Below are 22,284 nucleotides of genomic sequence, written 5' to 3' on the forward strand. Positions count from 1 at the left end.
TTCATTGCAGATAAACGGAATCGTCAAGGTTGGATATGACTCATATGCGTGAGCCGATGCTCATCTGAAATTTTGTTCATCACGTGAACGCTCTCTTCCTCTCGAGTAAAATTCAAATTTTTGTACTTAATAGGTTTTAACATTGACTGATTCATTTTTGTCTCCTGTAGCTGCGGTCCTTCACCCAGAAATTCGTCTGTTTGATCATTTGAAAATCTAATAAGGCCGGCCTCGATTCAAGAAGTGACATCGGTTTACCATTAGTATCATCAACCGTTACAATATTTTCTGCAATTTTTTACACTTAAACTTATTTTTTCTCCCGATACGGACAAACTTGTGTTTTTGCTCTAAATGGCTACACTGGTCAGGCATGCGTTATTGTCGGCCGCTTCCCTGAGCCGCTTGACCGGCGCGGCGCGGCGCAGCGCGCGCGTGCTCCACACGAAGAGGGTGAGCAATCAGCTGGTCGAAAAAAGCGGTCAGTTTAAAATCAGTTCGCGCAATCGTTACATGCAAGCTTACCGCGTTCCCTTGTGTTCCGCGCGGTAATCATTGTTCCGTAAGGTTGATGGACGAAGGATACCGATCAATCCCTATAAGATTGTTCATACTGTGGTTAAAAGGTCTGTGTAAGGGTTATTGGTGAATTCATCACTATTTCAATAGTAGTATTTATTCGAGATCGAATACAAGTTTTTTAAAGATAAGCCTAGTTCTCATTTTAAAATAATTATATCGCAAATGTACCACAAATATAGAAATCATACTGTCACAACTTAACTGTACGATTAAAATAAGTTTTTAGAGATTCATTATATTACGCTGATGGCTAAAGTAAAACAAAGTCGCATTTGTGGTGCAAAGTTGCATAGGGCTCCGCTAATGTGATCTTTATTTATTTATCTTTCTTTTAATCAAAATCTGTAATTTTTCGTAAATTTTTTAAAAATTTCCTCCCTCGTTCAAAAATAACGAATTTAAGAAAGATATTTTGATGGATTAAATAAATGAAGGAATGAAGGAATGAATAAATAAAAGATGATAAAATATTTAATTTTGCAGTGGAGATACGCAATTTTTACGGAGGCCTTTGATTTTTACGATTCAAGTTCTGTTCTCGCGCCTACTATTTCACTTTTACCTAGAAACGCTTATTTTTATTCTCACTTTGATGGGTGATAATGAAGGGCAGAAGAGGACAAGTATTTTGAACTAATTTCCCAAGTCATAAACATGAGCTAAAAATAGTGTCATCGATGATCTGTATTGCACCTAAAGCCATTCTCTCACGATCAAAAGAGAAGCTCGAAACTGGTGACCACTAAAGCGTTGGTCCTGAGTGATTCATGCAGCCATCAAACAGAATTGATTTGATGATTGGCTTTGGAGAGTCGTTGTCTGTATCTCAAATTGTTAGCTTTATCGCATTCGCGGCCATTTTTTTCTTCGTTGCTAGCAATCAGCTTCTCCCACCAAGATATGCAGAAAAATCTTATCTAAGTAAACAAACAATCCCGGAAACTGTTGTCAATCTTTCTCGTGTAAAATTTAAATCGTTTGGGAGTATTTCTTTTTTCTTAACATTAAAAAGATTGTTTGTTCATTTAGATTAGATTTTCTCACATCTCTATCAGCAACAGCAAGTCTATTTGCTGAGGACCGAGAGAAGAGTGCCCCCAATTGCCTTAAAGTTGAAAATACGCAGTACGGACTCCTCGAATCGTGCGTTCAGAGTGCATTTTAGACATCTTGGAACATAATTTTCGCAAAGCTTTACGTTCATTAAGTCTGCTCAGTTAGCTGGATCTTTATTGTGCAAAAGATTTCTTATGCCGAGCTTAAAAATAGAGTTTTCGGACCCAATCTCCTCCCTCTAATTGCGCAGATCCAAAAAATGACTCTTCTTTGATGTGAAAACGAAGAAAAATTGTTAATGTCATTCATGTAACTGTGCGGCAATTTTCCTAAAAAAATCGTGACTTATCAAAAAATTTTGCAAGAGGTCTAATGCTTCACCTGTTGGCGCCATGCGCCACTTTTAAGCATTTTCCAGGTCCCGAATTCCGAGACTCCGGTGTGACGCTGGGTCACTTTTTCGATACATAATCGATTGTTTGCGATACACGGGTACCCGGCCATCTGATGTAAACAAAGAAGATAGGAATCACCACGTATTCCATACCGCCATTTTGGATCGAACATGTATCGAAAAAGTGACCCGAACTCGGCGCACACCGGGCTCGGAACTCGTCGAGCAGAACATGGCTCCAGCTCTCCCATTTACATTACGACTCTATGTACTCTATGTTTGGGTCCTAATAACTCCATGACCTAACCTCAAAATTACCGACATGTCTGTACTCTATGTATAGGTACTCTATCCCTACAACCAAACTTTTTTGCCCAATGATACCCTTTCCTTCTGAGTAGGTGACAGAGTTTATAAACGGCCCTTATGGATACGGCCCTAGGTTTGTCGATTTCTCAAAAATCATAAGATCTTACGGCAGAAAAAACCGGTTGCGGGCATCGGCGCGCGAAACAAAACCACGAAGGTTCAAGGACGGTAATGACAGCCGAGTCAGAGTAAGTGCTGCTGACCCAGTCCACGAGCGAGAAGAGCGTGTAGACGGTCCTCCTTCCGCGGTAAATAATCACGATTCACGCTTTCAATTACAGGATTCTCGAACTCGCGGTAAACCGGTAGACAATTGTTTCGCGACATGTGTGTGGGTGACATCTGTGACTGATTCGCGGTTGTGTGAGTGCGAAATTTTTTGCGAGACTCCTTCGGTGCGATAAAAAGTGTCGATCTCGATATGGATTGCTTTTAGAAGGAGAGAAAAGGATATTGTGTACACTTGAAACAAAAAAGCTTCGAAAATGTATGTATTTTTTTATTTATATAAAAAATATTGAACTTTTTTCTCTCTCTCTTTTTCTTTTTCTTTCAAAAGAAAGAAAATGACGAATAAATTTTTTTAAAAAATCAACTGCGAGAAAAAATTGAATTTTGAAGTACCGTGTCATGAGAAAATTGCAGTTCCTTGTTTCCAAAACTTCCTGTTTTTTTTTTTTTTTTTTGGTGATTAAGATCGGACTTTTTATTTTTTATTGTTTTTTTTATTATTTACTCGCCTCTTAATTTCATTTTGACTGTTGCTGGCTGGTGTAAAATAACTGTAAAAAATACTTTTACTGAGTCAGGTAGAACATATTTTTTAGAAGGTTTCAGAAATGTAGGTTTTTTTGCAGTTCTTTTCAGAGAATTTTACGTACGAGGGGCGTTCAATAAGTAAGTATCCCCCCTCTCCAAAATCCATAAGAATGGACCAATTTTAAAAAACTTGGACTCAAAATCTTCCTTAGAATATTTTGAGTTCAACAAAACAAACCGCAACAAAATCGGACCATGTGCGGCCGAACGCGAGCCGTTTGAACGCGCCGAGGTGCTCGACGCTCCCGCCGAATCCGCGAGGATTTGAAGTCCGCTACAGGAGAAGAGCTTCTCTGCCAAAGCCATAGTCGTTCATCACTGACGAAAAATCAAAGGAATTTTTGTAGAATAAGGGGCTTACCTCACTTTTCCACATAACCAGCTCGATCCAAGCAAGTCTGATACTGAGACTAAGACTAAGAGAACAGCTTTTGGATGCCTCGTGCGTGGAAGTCTTTCAGCTGACCGCGGATGAAAGAGTGGACGGCTTGTTTGACCTCTTCCACTGATTCAAAATTAACTCCTCCAAGTTCAGATTTCAGGAACGGGAATAAATGGTGGTCTGGTTTGCTATTTATTATCGTATCTGAAATCTGAACTCGGAGGAGTTAATTTTGAATCAGTGGAAGAGGTCAAACAAGCCGTCCACTCTTTCATCCCCGGTCAGCTGAAAGACTTCCACGCACGAGGCATCCAAAAGCTGTTCTCTTAGTCTTAGTCTCAGTATCAGACTTGCTTGGATCGAGCTGGTTATGTGGAAAAGTGAGGTAAGCCCCTTATTCTACAAAAATTCCTTTGATTTTTCGTCAGTGATGAACGACTATGGCTTTGGCAGAGAAGCTCTTCTCCTGTAGCGGACTTCAAATCCTCGCGGATTCGGCGGGAGCGTCGAGCACCTCGGCGCGTTCAAACGGCTCGCGTTCGGCCGCACATGGTCCGATTTTGTTGCGGTTTGTTTTGTTGAACTCAAAATATTCTAAGGAAGATTTTGAGTCCAAGTTTTTTAAAATTGGTCCATTCTTATGGATTTTGGAGAGGGGGGATACTTACTTATTGAACGCCCCTCGTAGATCCATGTTCCGGAACATTGGAAGGTTATTGGTATGACTTCGCTGGCAAAAATGAGCCTAAATACATGGTAAATCAAAAATACTAAAATGAATTGGACTGATTGTGAATTCAAGAAAACGAAATCCAGTCACATTAGGATCGCATTAAAATAAAGAGGTTTAAAGTTTTATTCCGTTAAAAAGCTCAATGTGTGAGATGAAGTTCTACTTGTTCAAGCAATGAGTTTTCATACCTCTAATTTAAATTTTTGACACCAAGGTCCCTTCTTCCGGGGGCAGTCACTAGCAGTCACTAGCCAAAGTGCGAAACCACGTATCCCTATTTGTGACGTTGCAGATTTCCTGTCATTCTTTATTTTCTCAATGGATGCTATCCAACGTAATTTCATATTAACTTGCCTCATTTTTCGTCTGAATCAGCAGAATATTCTGTATAAATATCAAGCCGTACAGTTGGGTTGTTGCTTCCCGAACAAATAAAATAGAAGCAAACATTTTGAAACACTATAATGGAGATAAGTGGTTTCGCTCTTTGGCCATCAATGTAACAGCTCCATGGCTTCCAGATAATTTTGAAAATTTAAAAATCCTGCGTCGTAGGCCTGGAGTCACGTATCTTGACATATTTTTTACACGTAGAATCGTATATCTCATATTGTAAGTTTATCGAGAATGCAAATTACTCAATTTCTCAAAAATTATCAGGTACGATCTCTTGGCTCATAACTACAGATATTTTGGTTGGAATTTTCTTTTTTCAATTAATAAAAAATAAAACCGGAGATTGCGAAGTGTTGCAATATAGATAGTCATTTTTCTACTCTAGCCTATCCTAGGCATGCTTTTCAGAGCTATAGACTGCTTTTACCAAAAGCCGAAGGGCACTCTACTGTCAATTTAATTTACTGACAATGTTCTTCCTTAATTCCTGGGAGTATTTTTTGATCAAATAAAAGTTATTTATGGCACCGGTTTTAAGCTGCTTTAAATTCAACGAACTTTTCCTGAGGCATTCATTGTCTCTTTCCTCATCACGTGAATCAAGAGTTCAACTGAGTTCATGCCATTTTGGACATTTTTTCACGTATATATGGACGTATTTATGCTAAAAGGAGATATGTGCAAGTGGAAAGATGGGGTGTGCTCGTTAGTTGGGTCATAAGAAACAATGTGGTCAGTGGATATAGCTCCTTTTGAGAAAATTGAGAAGCGGGATTTGACATTAAATCAAAAGGAGCTAAACGGCAAAATATGCTAACTCATGAGCCGCGGGCATGGCAAGAGAGCCTTGTGCACAGGGCTCACGAGTTACAGCGCCCCGACGACCATCTCCCCGTCGTTAGAGTGCGCACTCATTGCCGCTGACGTCACTGGCGCACAATATTCCCCATTCATTCTTATGGCCCGACCACTAACGAGCACACCCCATCTTTCCACTTCCACATATCTCCTTTTCGCATAAATACGTCCATATCATGTTAGCACAGGTGCTAACACACAGCAGCCTTAAAAATAGGATCTCTCTGTAAAGACTTGTTCATACAGACTTTTTAACTATTCCATCAGATTTAAGCGCGGTTACGATAAGAATTATGTATGTATCATATGCACTTTTATCTTCTCTTAGGCGCACGTTTTTCACGATTTAATGATGCAAGATGCTTGTCGTAAAGCGGCGAGGTGTCGATTGGTCGTGGTGGTAGCTCTTAGACATAATAAGTTACGTCCATCCTACCGTGCTAAGAAAAAACGTCTTACGCACATTTGAACGTGGCCAAATTTATTTTAATAAATCACCATGTTCCTGGACAACTTGTAAACTTTGTTCGATGCATATTTTTCAGATAATTTTATTCGCTTTTTTTTAATCTACCTTTTCTGTAAATTTAAGAGAAGAATATTCATGATTTTCCTCAAAAATCAATAATTCATCCAAGGAAACTTTGCAACATCAGAATGTCCATACGTCGTTTTCTCCTAGCAAGCCAGCATCACGTAATGTTGTTGTTTTTCTAAAATATGCTTTGCCAAGTCCCAAGTTTCTTCCTAGCCAAAGCAGACTGTACACGAAGGAAGTAGCTGCATCTTGACGCTGATCAACAGAGCCTTTTACGAGACGTTTTTAAATCAAATAGAACTATGTTCGTTTGGGGCCTGGGCGGGCTCTGATACCCATAAGAATACATGCGTGGCAGGGTTCATGTCAGAATGAAAATGGTTCTTTTCGATTTAAACATTTTGAGATATTACGTAATAGCGAATTCAGGCGGAGCAGGAGTTTTGCATTCGGTGCATCACGAAGAATAAGGAGCTGTTGTTCAACGTGTACACAGAATATTGTTTCAGGTTAATGGAGGAAAATATGTTTTAACCTCTCTATAAAATTTGGGGAAGGAATCTGTCTAGCGTTCTGGATTACACCATATAAAAGAGCTACATCTTCATACAATTTACCTTTTTTAAATCATGTAATGTTAGGCAGATTCCCTCTTCAAAATTTGAATACACATTTGGACAGAAATGCGGCTAACAAATTCCTTTTTTTCACTTTCATACCAGACCGTTGGACTTAGCCCTTTTTTCTCTTTGAGTTTGCGTTTTACGGGTTCACTACAAGCAAAATAGGAACAGGATACGAGGAAATTTCGTTAAACCCATTCGGAAGGCTCCCAAAACGTGAATTTATTTACTACTGGAAAAAAAGTAAAACCTTCTCACAGTCTTGGAATTACAATCAACTTGAATTCGGCGTTGGAATTTCATAACGCTTGAATATGCAATTGCGGTGAGTCAAGTTGAATTGATTTCTTAAAGAAATTGACTCTACAATAATTGACGGGACATATAAACATGTTTGAAGCAAGGTGATTTCCTATTGTTTCGACGAGATATTTCTGACGAGGAATTTTCGACAGGAATTCCTGTCGATTCAACGGAAAACTTTTCTCGGTGTTAAGCACCGTGTAATGATTGTTTTCCTTTTCCCGAAGTTGAAAACGCCGCGAAACACTATCAGGTGGGTGGTAACCGAGAATAACACTTATGTAATTAGTTGTAGTCATGAAAGAGCGATAAAAATCAAAGAAAAAAATTAAATTGAAAAACAACCTAGCAGTTGGGTGGGGCGAGAGAAGAGCCCTAGAGCTTAAAGTGATAATGACTTTGTCTCTGTTGATGCACTGCCGTTCCAATTAGCTGAGTATTTGAGTAAAACTAAAATTCGCACAAAAAATTGGCCGGAAAACAAATGAATCACCCAGGGTAGATGATAAGATACCGTGAGAGCGAGGCACGCTCGTCTTTTAAAATTTGTAAACAAATTTATTCGAATTTGTTGGAGTCGGAAAATATAAATCTCCTGGTGAGCTAATGAAACGAATAATTTTTTTTCTGAAATTTTGCGATGATTATCAATTTTAGAGAAACATTATATTGAAAATCAGTCTTTAGATGATGGAGAATGGAGCCTTGAAAGGGTAACGAATGTACTTCTCACCTTTTCATTGACCGATGGTGGTGCCACGAGCTCAAGTCTTTCATCTCTTTTAAAGTTTCTCTTCTGAGCTTCTGAAGCAGGTTGCAGACTTTTGTCACGCGATCAAAACTAACGTGAAACTAACGAAAAACAACGTGTTTTGCGGAATATTTTCCGATTGTGAGGATCCAGACTCCCCACACCCCGGCTGTGTTCAGATATAGCGTTGCAGAAAGGACCTCAGCTTACGCAGTTTTAAGCAATCAGAAACTTAACCTACGCACTATGACATTGCGCATTCGCAGTGTTTTTCATTTAAAAAAAAAAAAAAAAAAAAAAAAAATCCATTTTTTCTACCCTTGCGTTGAAGTCTCCGATTTCACCGAAAATAGTTCACCTTCTCCTTCATTTTCTGGATATGCAATTTTACCTACTTTGAAGTCTAAATAGTTGTATCACACGTCTCGCCCCGTCCAACTTTTCTACTCTTGCTTTAAAGTCTTCGAGTCGGCCGGAGAGAGTCCTCCTTCCCCTTTATTTTGTGGATATTTTGTGGATTCTTGGGAGTCAAAATAGTCTTTTCCGTCGTTGTGGATATGCAAGAAACGTCTCAATTGTGACCAGATCCGTTAACAGGGACCTCATTTTCCTTCTTCTTAATGAAAATTTCCGAAACCATGAATTTATCGCGAAAAACGATCGCGGTTAGCGCCTGCAAACCCGTAAGGATACTCCAAGCATTGCGCAGTCATCCCGATCTCTAGTCTCGCTCTCAGCTTCTGATTCGCTAATTGCGCTAAGTTCCAAGATAAGCACGCTATACTTGGAAAAGAGGAGGGCAGCGCGCGTACACGACTTCGGAAATTGTACGTCAAAATGGAGCGCATTTTAATCAAAACGCAATAACTTTTGTATTATCCAACACTGAAGGTTGTAGCCTACGCAGTTTGCGAACCACCAATCGGTCTGTGGTCCGTGACAATTCTCCACCACTGGTCGGATATAAAGAGAAGAAGCTCCTTCCATTCATTAAAATCAAAATTTTAAGGCACCGAATTTACCGTAGGAGAAAAAATAAACATCTTCATCAAACAGATTGATTGTTAATAAAAAAAACCTCAGTTCCTCTCTGTTGAGGTCCATCCAAATATCTTGGTTCCAGGAGCTCTCAGAACCATTCCATTCCAAGCAATGATGAACTTTACTGTAGCATGTAAACAAGTCAAAAGGTATGGGTGAATGAAGACTGCTGCGCACATTGTCGCTTTCTGACGTAGGGGCGTATCTCTATTTTAACATGAGCCCTGAACAGCATAGAGTTATACGGAGAACAGGGCTCACGTGGAATTTGAGATACGCCCTTACGTCAGACGAGTGAAGACATGGCGAGTGGTCCACGGCACGGTGACCGTGGTCCACGACGCGACGGCCGGCCGTGCTGCTCCGGTCTCGGTCGAACTTTGTTGTCTGGGTCAGTTATTGTGCCGTGCCGGTCACCACCACCGTGTAACACCGACCGGGCGACCGGTCGCTCAGAAGCGGACGAATCCCCAAACTAGTCGTCCCGCAGACTAGAATCCACAGCTGTCCGTCCCCTTGCTCAATGGCCCCTACACTGCTGCCAAATTGAACTAAAATTCCGATACAAAAAAACGGGAATGCACGATTGGATTAAGTTCAGCTGATTGAAGAAAAAGTATAAAAATAAAAATCGCTTTTAACGAGGCAAAAAAAAATGATTAAAAGAGTCTAAACTCCGGCTGGAAATAAAGTCGTCCTCAGTTTGACAAAAATAGAGATTCAAGTTAAAATTCTCTGAAAAATTAAAGCGTTGGGTCCAGAAGGGGCATTTCTTAGTTGCGGTGTTTCAGCATCTCCAGTTCTATCTTTATTTTAGAGAGGAAACTACTGGGTGAATTTCCTGAAATATTAAGCTGTGCCTTGATGAAATGTGCCTGTAAAAAGTTTAAATTGGTGTTGTTGGATCAAAAATTGATCATTGACAGTAGTAAGTGTAGCGGGTAAATATAAACATTTTAGACTAGCTCTACACTGGAAGTATACAAACACACTTCTCATTTGTAAAAATCTATTGTGTGAAATGGCTACAGTTTATTCAGGAATAAGAATATTTAAAGAAATCTCACCTTTCGATTAAAATTTGGCATTCTTGCCATTGATTTCTGGCCGTCGGAGGTAAAATTGCATATTTTGTTATGCACTCAGCATAAAATTATGCAAAAAAAGTATACGGCAAACAAGGATAATCTCCTTGAGGAAACGGGAGGTGGAGGTCTGGTCAGGTGGTTTATAACAGACTAAAGAAACTTCAGTTATTATGAAGAGCTCTATCAACCTTTGCAAGGTACGCAATCTCCGGATCTTTGAAGCGGACTCTGATATTATGAACATGATTTCAATGATTCTCACATATTTCTTGGCGAATTGTCAAAATTGCGTTAAAATTATGACAGTAATTACATTAAATTGTAAATCGCGAAACACCTAAAAACGGCATCAAATTCTGATCCCTTCTCACCATCTTTTTAGTATGATTTCAAACCTTTGGTAATATTTGCTTTTAAGTTGATTGTGACTGTTTGCATAATTTTTTCCCTATTCTTATTTTATCTTATGCTCTGCATTTAAAAAAAATTAGTTAGCTCGATTGAAGATAATTAAAGTCTCATCATATTGTGAGTTTTTATTATAAATTTGAGGGAAAAAACTGACTCGGCCCTAAAAATTTAAAGAAAGAAAAAAATACCACAGGGAACAAGCATTTTCTTCCGCAAAAGAGCTTCTCTAAACAATGGCGACTCTTGTAAGCTATATAGCAATACGGGATCGCTTCAATTTGACTCAATGATTAATAATCGATTCTCCTAAATCGATAAAAATCGATAATTTGACTCATAATTTAATGGCAAAGCTCGCTGTTACCAACTTTAAAGAATACATTTTGATAATTTTGAATTTGTTTCTTAAGAAATTTGACGAACTCCCGACTTAACGAATACTTTTGCCGGGTGAGAAACTCAATTATTATAATAATTTTTAAATACTCATATCATATTCATCAATTCTTCTTTACGATTTTTTTCATTATCTTGATCAATGTTCCAAAGTCGTAAGATATCTTCGGAAGTTTATAAAATGATCATCCATAATTTACAATCCTCGTAAAGATTAGCGAACATATCGGAAATGTTCATATTCCGGAATATTTTACAAATTTTTTGATCCATGATACCATCCGTTACCAGTTATAGACCAAAACACTGTTCCTCGAGCGGGAAACCGAAGTGAACAAATTAAGTTTCCAGACTTCCACGGTGCCATGACTAAAATCTTGAACACTTTTCACGACACCGCAGTTGCATGTTTATGCAAAGCTAACATTCATACCGTGCATACATTCGAGTGAGGATAATTTTTCTTAATTTCAACCTTCACTCAGCAGTTTCGAACCACCTCTTTGCATGATACCAGCACAAACTCCGCGAAATGACAATGGAAACAATGGAAGAGGAGCCGCAGTAGTTGCAATCAATTCCAAGTCAACCATGCCTCCTGCATACGATACTGCATGCATACTACATGATACTATTGCATTCTTCATCTCCTGGAGCCATTTCACAGGTACTGGTCGGTCGTGGCATATTCATACAGAATTATGTCAATATTTTGCGGCGGTATACTCTAGAAGTATTCCTCATTAGTATGAAGGTTGACTGATTCATTTAAAAATATTTTTGGACCTTACTTACTCAGAACTTTTAATCTGATTTTTTTGACTTTTCAAAAATAACGTCAGTGCCATTTGCCACCAATGTTTTTTTTTTTTTCGTGTTGAATCGAATTTTATTGGGTGAATCTTTCAGAGCAACCTCATTTACAGGTTCCACCCAAATTTTGCACTAATATCACCACCACCTTCGATGGAGGCAGAACCCATGTAACCAATGGCGTAGCCAGAAATTTTTCGGAGGGGGGGGAGTGGGTAAACATTTCTGATAAAACACGGAAAATATAGTTTTTTAGAGAAATTTTTCAGTCAAGTTTGTTTCCAGCTTATTTTAAAGTTTGAAATTATAAATTGAAATATTTAGATCAAAAGGAACTAGCTCCATTGTGACCTTAATCCTTGGACTCTGAGAAATACGTGTTGGTCGTGGCACAATGAAGATAGCTCTTTTTTATTCAAATATGTTCAAATTTCATATTACGTCTTAGACTCTACCACTATCTTGTTTAATTAAATGCGTCACAAACGACTGAATGAAAGCCTAAAAGCTTGCAAACCAATGAAGAAGTTTTTCTGTTCTGAACGGCCAGAGACGGCAATTCTCTCTCTATATTTGACTGCATTTCGCTATGGTGTACTACTGTTCCTGAATCAATTTAGAAACAACGTATCTACTAGGTATTAGTTTCCGCGTGCTTATAGGTGCTTTCATGTGTGAGTCAAAATTCCCTCGAGTCAGGGGCTTCAGTTAGAGGCCGCCTATATATTACGTCAGCCATTTTTTTCCAAATTTTCGTCTCCTCCCTCCTTTACCCTATCCAACCATCATTCATTGCTAGAACCCCCCCCCCCTAAAAAAATTCCGTCATTTTCAGCAAGCCTCCCTCCCCCTTTTTGGGGGAAAACGCAGAAAATCGATGAAAATCAGTGGACATAGTCTAATTTCAAACAACCATTTTCAGCCGTTTTGCCTCCCATATTCAAAGCTTACGTCCTCAACTTGACCCCTCCTTCCCTCTTCGTCATCCACTGCTAGACCTCTCTTCCTTCTACTTGAGTGACGTAATTTTATGGACGGCCCCTTATTGAAAAATGTAGTCCAATTTTTCGAAGATGTATCAATCGATATTTATCAAAGAGTCGATATCCGTTTGACTAAAGGCTAAAAGCATCTATGCCTCTGAGTAGTTTGCCGCATAGGTGCTCGAGCTAAAAAAAAAGGAAATCTGCCAGATCCTCATAATTCGAAGATGACCTTAGATAATAATTTGGCATTTGCCTCGGCGTCGCGGCTTCAGCTCTCGCCTCTGATCGCGGCCTCGCGTAAGTATTAAGATGCTGATCGAACCGAATACTGCCGTGTTAAGAAAGAACGCAGTATGAGCTTTCAGTCGTTGCCAAATTTCCTTTGGCTAATCACTAATTTTCAGAAGAATTTTTGAATATTTTTCTGCTAGTTTCTCACATAATTTTGTTTGTAATTTGATCTAAAGTGTCTGAAAACTTCAAGGAAAAATATTCATAATTCTACTCAAAAATAAACATTTTATCGAGAAAAATTTGGCAACTCTCGAATGTTCATGCAGCGTTTTTCTTTAGCACAGCAGAATACTTTGTCTTGCTCGGTGTCTAACATACCATTATCGTCAGACGCTGACGCACGGTAGCAAGGTGTTCAGTCTTTGTAACGAAAATATACGATTTTTTCACATAAAAAATGGTTTTTTGATGTTGGTGACTGTTCGCGGGAAGAGGAACCTCAACGCATGCGTTAATCAAAGTTCTTGGGAATAGGTCTCAGGTTCGAATCCCGGTGGTGGCGACGAATTTCCTTGGAACTGACGAGTGAATCTGCAGAAACAGATTCTACTCGAGCGTAATCCCTGAAAATTTGAAAGCCGGAGCATGGATGTGCCAAAATCTCCTTGATGTCTATTGACAGTAAAATAACCTCTACGTTAAAAACTCGCATGCCTAAAGATGGCTGTAGGTTCCTAAGTTACTGAATAAACAGGAATAGAAGCCAAAAAAAAAAATAAATAAATAAATAAATAAATAAAGTTGTCGGGAAACTCACTTCCAATTTAGAGCGGGAAATCCCTGAAACACTCCCGGTAGTTCCGGTGACTGATTCAAGAGTCTAAGACCCTTATGTTGTTGTTGTTTTATACAGTTATAAAGTTTCCCCGGAAATCTACAGCTACGGACTGGGAACGGGAAATCTCACGAAAATTCCTAATTGCTCTTTAAAGAGTGAGAGAGCACCATGTCCATGTGGCCGGAGCTGTGAAAAAGGACTATGTCCTTTTCGAAAAAAAAAAAAAATTCCCGAACGTTGACCATATTCATAAAGGAATGAAAGTCTGGAATTGTTGACCCTGTTAGCTAAAAAAATGAAGGAGATATACATATATGAGTTCTCAAGTTTCAAAACATACATTTTTAGGTTGTGGAAAAATTTGGAATATTAAGTTTTTGATTAAAGTTAAGGGGAGTTTTTCCCGGATAATAAGGTCACTTTTCACTGATCCGTCAAACATTCATTGACGGACACAGCAAATTGGCAACATTGTATTTTCTCCATTTAAACCTATGGAAATGTATCGATTCTTGGGAGGGTCAGGTGCTCCGACAAGAATCGATTATTTTGCATAGGTTTAAATGGAGGAAATCCGGTGTTGCCAAATGGCTGGATCCGCCTCTGATCACACATTTGTGTTTCTTAATTATATCAAACTTCCCGGGAAATATTTCAGGCAGATATTCTCAGGAAAGTTTCCCACATAGATCCCTACGTACGGAGGCAAATTTACCTCGCGAGAGCTATTTTTTCGAGATATAAGCAGGTTGTCTACGGGGCTCATAAAGTTTGCAATCAAGTATAACCTGGCTGTAGGAGATCCTAAAACCCCTGAACTTTCGTTTTCTGACGCTGATAAGAGGCAGTTTCGCCCAAAGAGCAAAATCAATTTGAAGTTCTCTCAGACGTTTTGATCAGTGGCGAGGCGTGAATGATCTGTTATCGATACTGTCCCATTTGAAGCTTCGGTGAAGATGCGATATTACTTTAATTGTTCGTTGCAAACACCCTGTTTATCGATCCTTTTGCATCGGTTTAAATGGCAGATCAATCGATATATCGCAAAGCACGACACGCCTGGGGTTTTGATGTAACAACCTTCATGATCGAGGTGTAACATCTCACGAGACGACAAGATTTCTGAGATGATGAGTTAAAAAGCCATTAATTGTCAATGTATAACGAGTGTAACAAAACCCTCGCCTTTGCGGTTATTTTCAATTAAGACGAGCCGTTCATTCTTCGCCACTTACATTGATAACTCAATAACCTCAAATATTTAGCCACTTATCTTTTGCTACATCTAAGTAAAGTGTCTTGACATACCTTTGTCTGTGCTACGTCATTGGAATTTCAGTACTTATCACGGCCGAACTGGACTTTTTGCTGCCCCGACCTGCCGATCAAAATGTTGTCGCTCCCTCATACTCATCGTGAAAAAATATTCTTGGAAATTTGTTCAAGTTGATTAAAAGCACGCCTCCGTGCATTTAATTATTTGTATAAGAATCTTTACAAAATATACGACGCCATAATCATTCTCCAGTGCATCATAGGGTTTATTTCCAGAAAATGTGTTGACCGTATTCTATACTTTATTTCAACCGATTTTATTACAGGTACTCTAATAAAATCGGTTGAAATAAATTATAGAATACGGTCTGTCCCAATATGAACAAGCTGCTGGTTCCAACACTACTGTGTTGGAGAGCTCGCCTTTGGGAAACTATTAACAACTATTAATGCTTTTTTCTAAAATTGTATACGTATTAAATGAATCTTTACCCAATTATCAGAGGTTACATGCCGATGCAAAATGTTATGACGTAATTTCATAAGTCAAATTTTTCACATTTCAATAAATAAAGAGAAATAAAGAGAGAGAAATGGAATGGGCCTGTTGCATGCAAGAGATACAGCCGTGCGAATAGACTTTTTAGAGGTTGAATGACACGAAAATTACGATGGCCACATTAAAAAAGTCTGAAATACACTCCTTACTGCGCAATTTGCGTTGTTAGGAACGCGCTTTTTCAAATTTCCCGCGTCTGGGGGCAGTTTTCTAACGGAGACAATTAACGGCAACTCGCGGCTATTTCCGGTCAACTAAAACTGACAACATAACCTAAAAATCGGAGCTCGTGATATACTGTAATGAATTGTAGAAGAATTGCGTTGGATATTTAAAAGTTGATCGATTTGGTTACCGCATAAAGCGTATATGGACCGCTATAAGAGATCACGTTGGGTTTGTTAACAAACTGAAGGAAAAAGTAACAACAACAACAACAACAACAACGACTCGGCATCTTCCGGAAATCACCGAGCTCGCCGTTTGCTCGTTTTCGGTGATTAGAAAACTGCCCCCAGACGCGGGAATTTTGAAAAAGCGCGTTCCTATTAACGCAAATTGCGCAGTAAGGAGTGTATTTCAGACTTTTTTAATGTGACCATCGTAATTTTCGTGTCATTTAACCTCTGAAAAATCTATTCGCGCGGCTGTATCTCTTGCATGCAACAGGCCCATTATCTTTTATGAATGTGATTTTGCGGCAAATGTTGCAATGGCTATTTTTGCCATCGCATTTTTGTTTCTGGCTTTCATCGTTGATAAGCTTTTTCTTAACTTGTCAACGATGTAATGAAACCATATGATTTAATTTTAATTTTTTTTTTTTTTAAATCAAGTCGCCAACTTGAATTAAGGTTATACTTTGTTAAGCTGGCAGTCTGAAATTCTGAATTTTTATCGGCACAGAGTTCAAAGAAACTATAATTGAGCACGGTTCGGAGGAACGTTTCTGCCATAATTCTTACACAATACTTATGGTATACACTAAGAGCGGAAAAGGAACTCACTTGAATTTTAGCGTGGAGCTCGAAAGACCACTTCAAGTCTTTGTATGCGAGTGGCTCAATGGAGCACATCACGCCTTTGTATGTATGCGGTGGCTCAATGGAGCACCTCGCGCACTATAAATAGCACGGAGCTCGAAAGAGCACTTCATGCATCTGTATTTTAAGGTTAAAACGAACTCTAAAGAAACTCAATGCGAGGCTCAAACGAACTCTCAAGCATTCTTAATGCGAGGCTCAAACGAACTCCCAAGCATTCTTAATGCGAGGGGCTCAAACGAATCCTAAAGCATTCTTAATATGAGGTTTAAACAAACTCTGAAAGGATCCCAATGCGAGTCTCAACCGAGCTCTCAAGCATGCAATTATTTTGAGGTTAATTAACCTTCTATGGTACCAATAACGGCAATCTTAAGGATTATCCATTAATTATGCGCAAATCTCAATCTTAGTCTTAGTAACTTAAAATTAATCGAACAAATTATTAAATCACGTCGAGGTCACTATGTTTTTTATTTTAAGAAATAATAACAATTGCAAGTACAACTGCACACAAAAACTGCATTGAAAAGATAAGAGGATGATAACATACAATTAGGTAATTTGCTATAAAACCATAGCAACATGCTATGATATACTCGGCCACTGGAAAGTGCTGCTCTCTAGTGTAGCAAACGAGGAACAATTAATCCTCAGTTGAATGAGGGAACGGAAATGTTCGACGGAGGAAAACTGTAACCCGCGAAAATTCAACTTTTAGACCTTGACTTCAATGGGATTTTGGCCGTTCCTCCGACGGCAACGAGAACCATCCATTTGTCGCCACGGACACTACCAATGCTAAAAGAAATCGATCGCAAAGAGCTCTCCCGAGTGGGCGAGCTCAAAAATGAAAATAGTTGTATACAGTTTTTCGGTACGCCATGTTTACTGTCGCGGCATAATATTGCGTAAAAAATCTAGCATATGGATGTCATGCGTAGTTTTATGTTAAATCTGCCAACATAGATGAGATAATCACTGGGCAAATGATCGAGTAATTAGGATTGTCTCATATGAGCAAGAATAGATTAAAGCTATTCTGTTGGAGAGTGATACTGAAAGATTCTTTATAAAACATTACTCGGCGAGTGACAATAAAGCTCTGTTTAAGTGAGCATCTTCTTCTGAAACCTTGCACCTCTTTCCTTTAGATTAAGTTGGGAGCTTTCTGGAGTTACTGGATCTTGCTGGGCCGCACTTCGTACTTATGATCGTTCCTAAAACTGCTCATTTCCTTATAGAATCTTGAGTGAACTCCAACAGAATAACTTTGGAAATAGATCATTCAGGGAATGGCAAGCATTTGCCACTCCAAAGAATAGAAAATACAAAAGGAAAAGGCCCATGATTTTGACGAATTTTGAGGGTACAGACCCACCCTGGTAAAAATTGGCGATAGCAGCTGCGTTTCAAAATACCATAGGAGTTCTTAAGCCGACTGAATAAAGCGATAGAAAATCATATAGCTGGCTGTAGAAAGTGGAAAAAATCATACGGCTAGGCTACACGAAGCGATAAAAAATTATACAGCTGGGCTATAGTTCTTATAGCCGGGCTTTACACTTTATCGCCTGGCTGTTGCTTTTTCGCCATCGGCTATAAAAGGCTACAAGAAATTGTGTAGAAATTCGTGTGTTTTGGAAATCATTAAGTTTGATACGGAACTACCTTAATATTTACAAAACACACGTTATATTTTCCTTTGATACATATTTTTATTCATCAATTAAAATGAGAATAATCCATACAGAGTGTGCAAACATTTCAAAATCATGAGTTGAATAACGCTGACTCCACGAGATTAAATTTTAGAGCCTAACACAAAGCGGAGCGGCAGCGCACTGGCGCCTACAAACCTAACAGGGATACTTCACGCATTGCGCAATGCGTGAAGTATCCCCGTTAGGTTTGTAGGCGCCAATGCGCGTTGCGCGCTGGCTGCCCGCCCGCCGCGCCGCGCCGCAGCGTACCACGGCGCTTGAAGCAACTATTTCACACCAGAGGTATTGCACAGTATCATACAAAATTGAATATGTTGGAGCATATTAGGAATGGCAGGCATCTTTCAAAAGTACGGAGCTTTCCTCGCAAAATAAATCAAGATACTAGGGCACAAAAAGAGAGCGGTAGTCCAAAAACTAACTAAGTCCTAGCATCCGTAATTAGTAACGTTTAGCATTTTATCGCCAGGCTGTTGCTTAGTCGCCATCGGCTATGAAAGGCTATAAGAGATTGTTTTGCCGGCTATAGAAGCTATTAGAAATCTTACAGCCGGCTGTAGTTCTATGGTATTTTGGAACACAGACTCTACTGCCAATTTTTACCGAGGCACCTTGAAATATTCAAAATCTGCGAAAAATTTCCTCTTTAATTTTTTGATTTCTTTGGAAGCAAATCATTGTAATCCCGTGTAAGGATCTATTAGCAAAATTATGCTGTTAAATTTACTTAAAATTCGTTGAATTCGACATTTTATGTGGATAGTTAATCACTATGAGCCTCCCTTAATCACAATCTGGACTACACCGGACGACAATAGGGAAAATAGCTGTCCACGAAACTATTGTAAGTACGACCCTTACTACTAGCTTTCGAATTTTTTGCCCACGTTTATTAATTAAGTTCACGCAGGCGACTGAACCTTCAAATGGAGTGACCTTGAGGAGAGTAGAAAGACTCGCCAATCATCAAATACCTATCATCTCTACATCCGCTCCTCTCGTAATGCTGAAGGCAATGGCTGCAGATAAGAACTCCGTTCTCCGCAAATCGCAACTGAAGTTTAATGATTAAGTTTTAATCAATCATTGATAGGCACCTACATCCAATTTTTTCACCACATACTTTATTGTGTGCTTTCAGAGTAAAATAAAATTGCGCCAAATGCAAGACCTCTGCCTCTGCCTCTGCCAGTCAAAACTGAAGATATATGAGGCACGTGTCGGAATATTATGGACCAAAAAACTGGACCAATAAACAGAATGCAAAGTATTTCACCATAAGGAATGTTTCCTCATCAAAATGTCACGAAGGAGGCTTTTAACATGCTTTTGAAGTATAAAATTAACTCGCGAGTAAGGAGCTAGTGTTAACAGTTTACACTAAAATCAATAAATTGGAACCTTCCGCCAGGAAAAAAAACCAAAAATTAACTTAAGTCGAATTGGTTATTGGAAACGAATCAATGCGTTTAGCAAACAATCAAAAATTCTATCCCTATCCTCCTCTTCAGAAAACTTCTAAAATTTGTCGTTCCCCTCACGAGAGTTCGTCTCTTCATTTCAATCGCCACGAATTTTTTCTCGAAAATTTGATAATTACGAGCAGAATGTTGGACGTTCCTAACTGAAAATGTCACAGATTTTTCCTTTGAACTTATGCAAAAAAAAACCGGAAAATGTTGGAACAAAACTGCACGGGTCAATTTTTGTAGAAAATTGAATTGTTTGAGTCAATTTTGCAACCTTGGAATTGCGTTACGTTCCTTCGTCAAGGAATTATCGAAATGACAAGAAAAATTCAGTTCCTGTCTGAAGGACAAGACTTGCCTGTCATTTGGCCTGTTAGCTTACGAATGAATTTTATTTTGGAAATCTAATCAAGAGGGGGTGTTGTAGTAAAAATTCTTCTCCTCCTTTTTCTTCTTCCTGTACCTCTTTATGTCTCATTTCTCCTCCCTTCTTCACCTCTTCTTCATTTATTTCCGCATGCATTCCGTGATTAATACGTCGTCACGTGATGGGCGCATCAGGTCAACACTTAATATGCATCAGGGTGCGTATACAATGAAACATTGACCTCTGGTCTGAGCACATCTGATTTCAATTGCCATTTTGCAGAGAATTACTCAATTTGATTGTGTTTTTTTGTCACGTTATTTTGTTGACAATAATCCTCAGACTTTGAACTCCTCTGTATGTTTGTTCCGTAATTACGAGAGTTGTTGTTTCATAGCAGTCAACCTTAATGGTGGGCCCCTTTTCTCTATGGATCCGTATATCTTATTCCCTTCGCCTTTACTAATGCACGCACGTGGCCTATAATAAGTTTGACAATTGCAATAATGGCCGTATTTTTACATCGTCCATTTAGCAACATGAGAGCACATGCACAAGCGTCCTATCTAGAGTGAAGTGAACATCACTTTGTATCGGGTGTTTCGCTCTTTTAAAAGTCTTAACAAGTTTTCGTGCATTATTCATCAATTAAATATTAATCTATTATTTTTTACGGGACAGGTTGCCGTTTTTTGGCCGAAGAAGAGTAAGTTTTTAATACCTAACATTTTCCGCTACACGGTTTGGTCAAATGAAAATACAATTTCATCGAGACATCATTAGCAATTTCCCTCAGTATGCAGGAAGATCGTGCTTTGCCGCTGGTGTATCTCGTTACATTCTTAAGCAGGGAAACCGACTTCAATTACTCCTCGAAAATGTTCTCGTTTTTCCTGTCTTCCTAATTTCTTTAAGTATACGGTCATGCTAATTTCCTCTACTCGCGCACGCTTGATTTCAAAGTGTTACTTTGAATTCCAATCGAACTGGTAAATTCTGTCAAATCTCTGCGTAAAATGTTTAACATTTTGAAGTAAAAAAGTGTTTAAATAGGTTAGATTCTAATAACACAGGGAACCATTTTAAGGAGAGTCGTTGAAAATTGCTGCCGATTTTGAAATTCGGTTTTCACAATTGCAATGTCTATACGCCAATAAAATTCATTCATAGATCGAAGGAATGCGAGAGAAGGTCTCGCGTGAAAAAAAAAAAAAAAAAAAAAAAAAAAAAAATCGAATAATTTACATGGGGTTGAATGGGCTTGTGCTATCTTGCTTTTCCAAAAATTAGTGACGTTTGTAAAAGGGTGGAAAACGCATGAAAATTTCCGTCAGGGTTAGAATCCGATCTTCACCATTGTATCAGTGAAATTGTGTGTATGACAATAATCCAAATCGCCCCTGTTTGCTGCATAAGTAGGGAAAATGTTCGTCGGAAAAAGAATAAAAAACACCATGTTGAAAATCTGCTTTTTGCCTCCCCCGATTACCCAAATACGAGGCCTCTTGATCAGTTTTTGTCGAAATTTACGTTGCAATGTTAAACACAAAGTGACGAATCAAATGGAGTCGGAAAATTCATCAAGAAGCACGAACTTTCGTTGCTACGGTATAAATATCGATTTTCCCTTAAGATATCATAAAGCATTGACTAATTTTGCAAGAGGACGATCCGAGGTGTTTAAGTCAACAAAATGTATCGATCACAGTGCTGGTATCGAACTTCGATTCGTCCATAAGACATATCATCCAGTGGCGTGGCGTGAATAATCGATTATCGATATTTCGCCATTTGAAGCCATGGTAAAAAACCGAATACTAAGGTGTTCGCTGCGAACACCCTGATAATCGATCTTTTTTCATAGGTTTAAATGGCATAACAATCGATGTATCGCAATTCACGCCACGCCTTTGATATCATCGAGAACTATCGAACCTCTGCTTACGCGGTGCCATACTCACCGTGCATCCGCAGGAAAGTTGACTCACCACGAAAGAGCGATTTGGACCGCGAGAGTCCTCAGAATGAATCGATCACGACCACGAGTATCGAACTTCGATTCGTCCGTAAGATCCCATGGAGAACTATCGAACCCCTGCTGACGCGGCGCCACGTTCATGAAAAAATCGATTTGAACCGTTAGAGTCATCAGAATGAATCGATCACGACCACGAGTATCGAACTTCGATTCGTCCGTAAGATCCCATGGAGAACTATCGAACCCCTGTTGACGCGG

General features: G+C 39.0%; 1 protein-coding gene across 2 annotated transcripts in view; it reads left to right on the forward strand.

Moving 5' to 3' along the window:
• The window catches only part of LOC109031527 (ATP-binding cassette subfamily G member 4), a 71,925-nt gene that overhangs the window by 10,616 nt on the left and 39,025 nt on the right, over positions 1-22,284 (forward strand). Inside the window, exon 1 of one of the 2 annotated variants that reach the window (XM_072299775.1) lies at positions 2,695-2,888. The exons of the other annotated variant lie outside the window; for it this stretch is intronic. Within the exon in view, the coding sequence (XP_072155876.1) occupies positions 2,887-2,888 (2 nt within the window). The 5' untranslated portion in view covers positions 2,695-2,886. Of the gene's footprint in view, positions 1-2,694; positions 2,889-22,284 lie in introns of those variants that run through there. 2 annotated transcript variants of the gene reach the window in all.

The sequence above is a fragment of the Bemisia tabaci genome, chromosome 4, assembly GCF_918797505.1.
Source record: "Bemisia tabaci chromosome 4, PGI_BMITA_v3".
NCBI lineage: Eukaryota > Metazoa > Arthropoda > Insecta > Hemiptera > Aleyrodidae > Bemisia > Bemisia tabaci.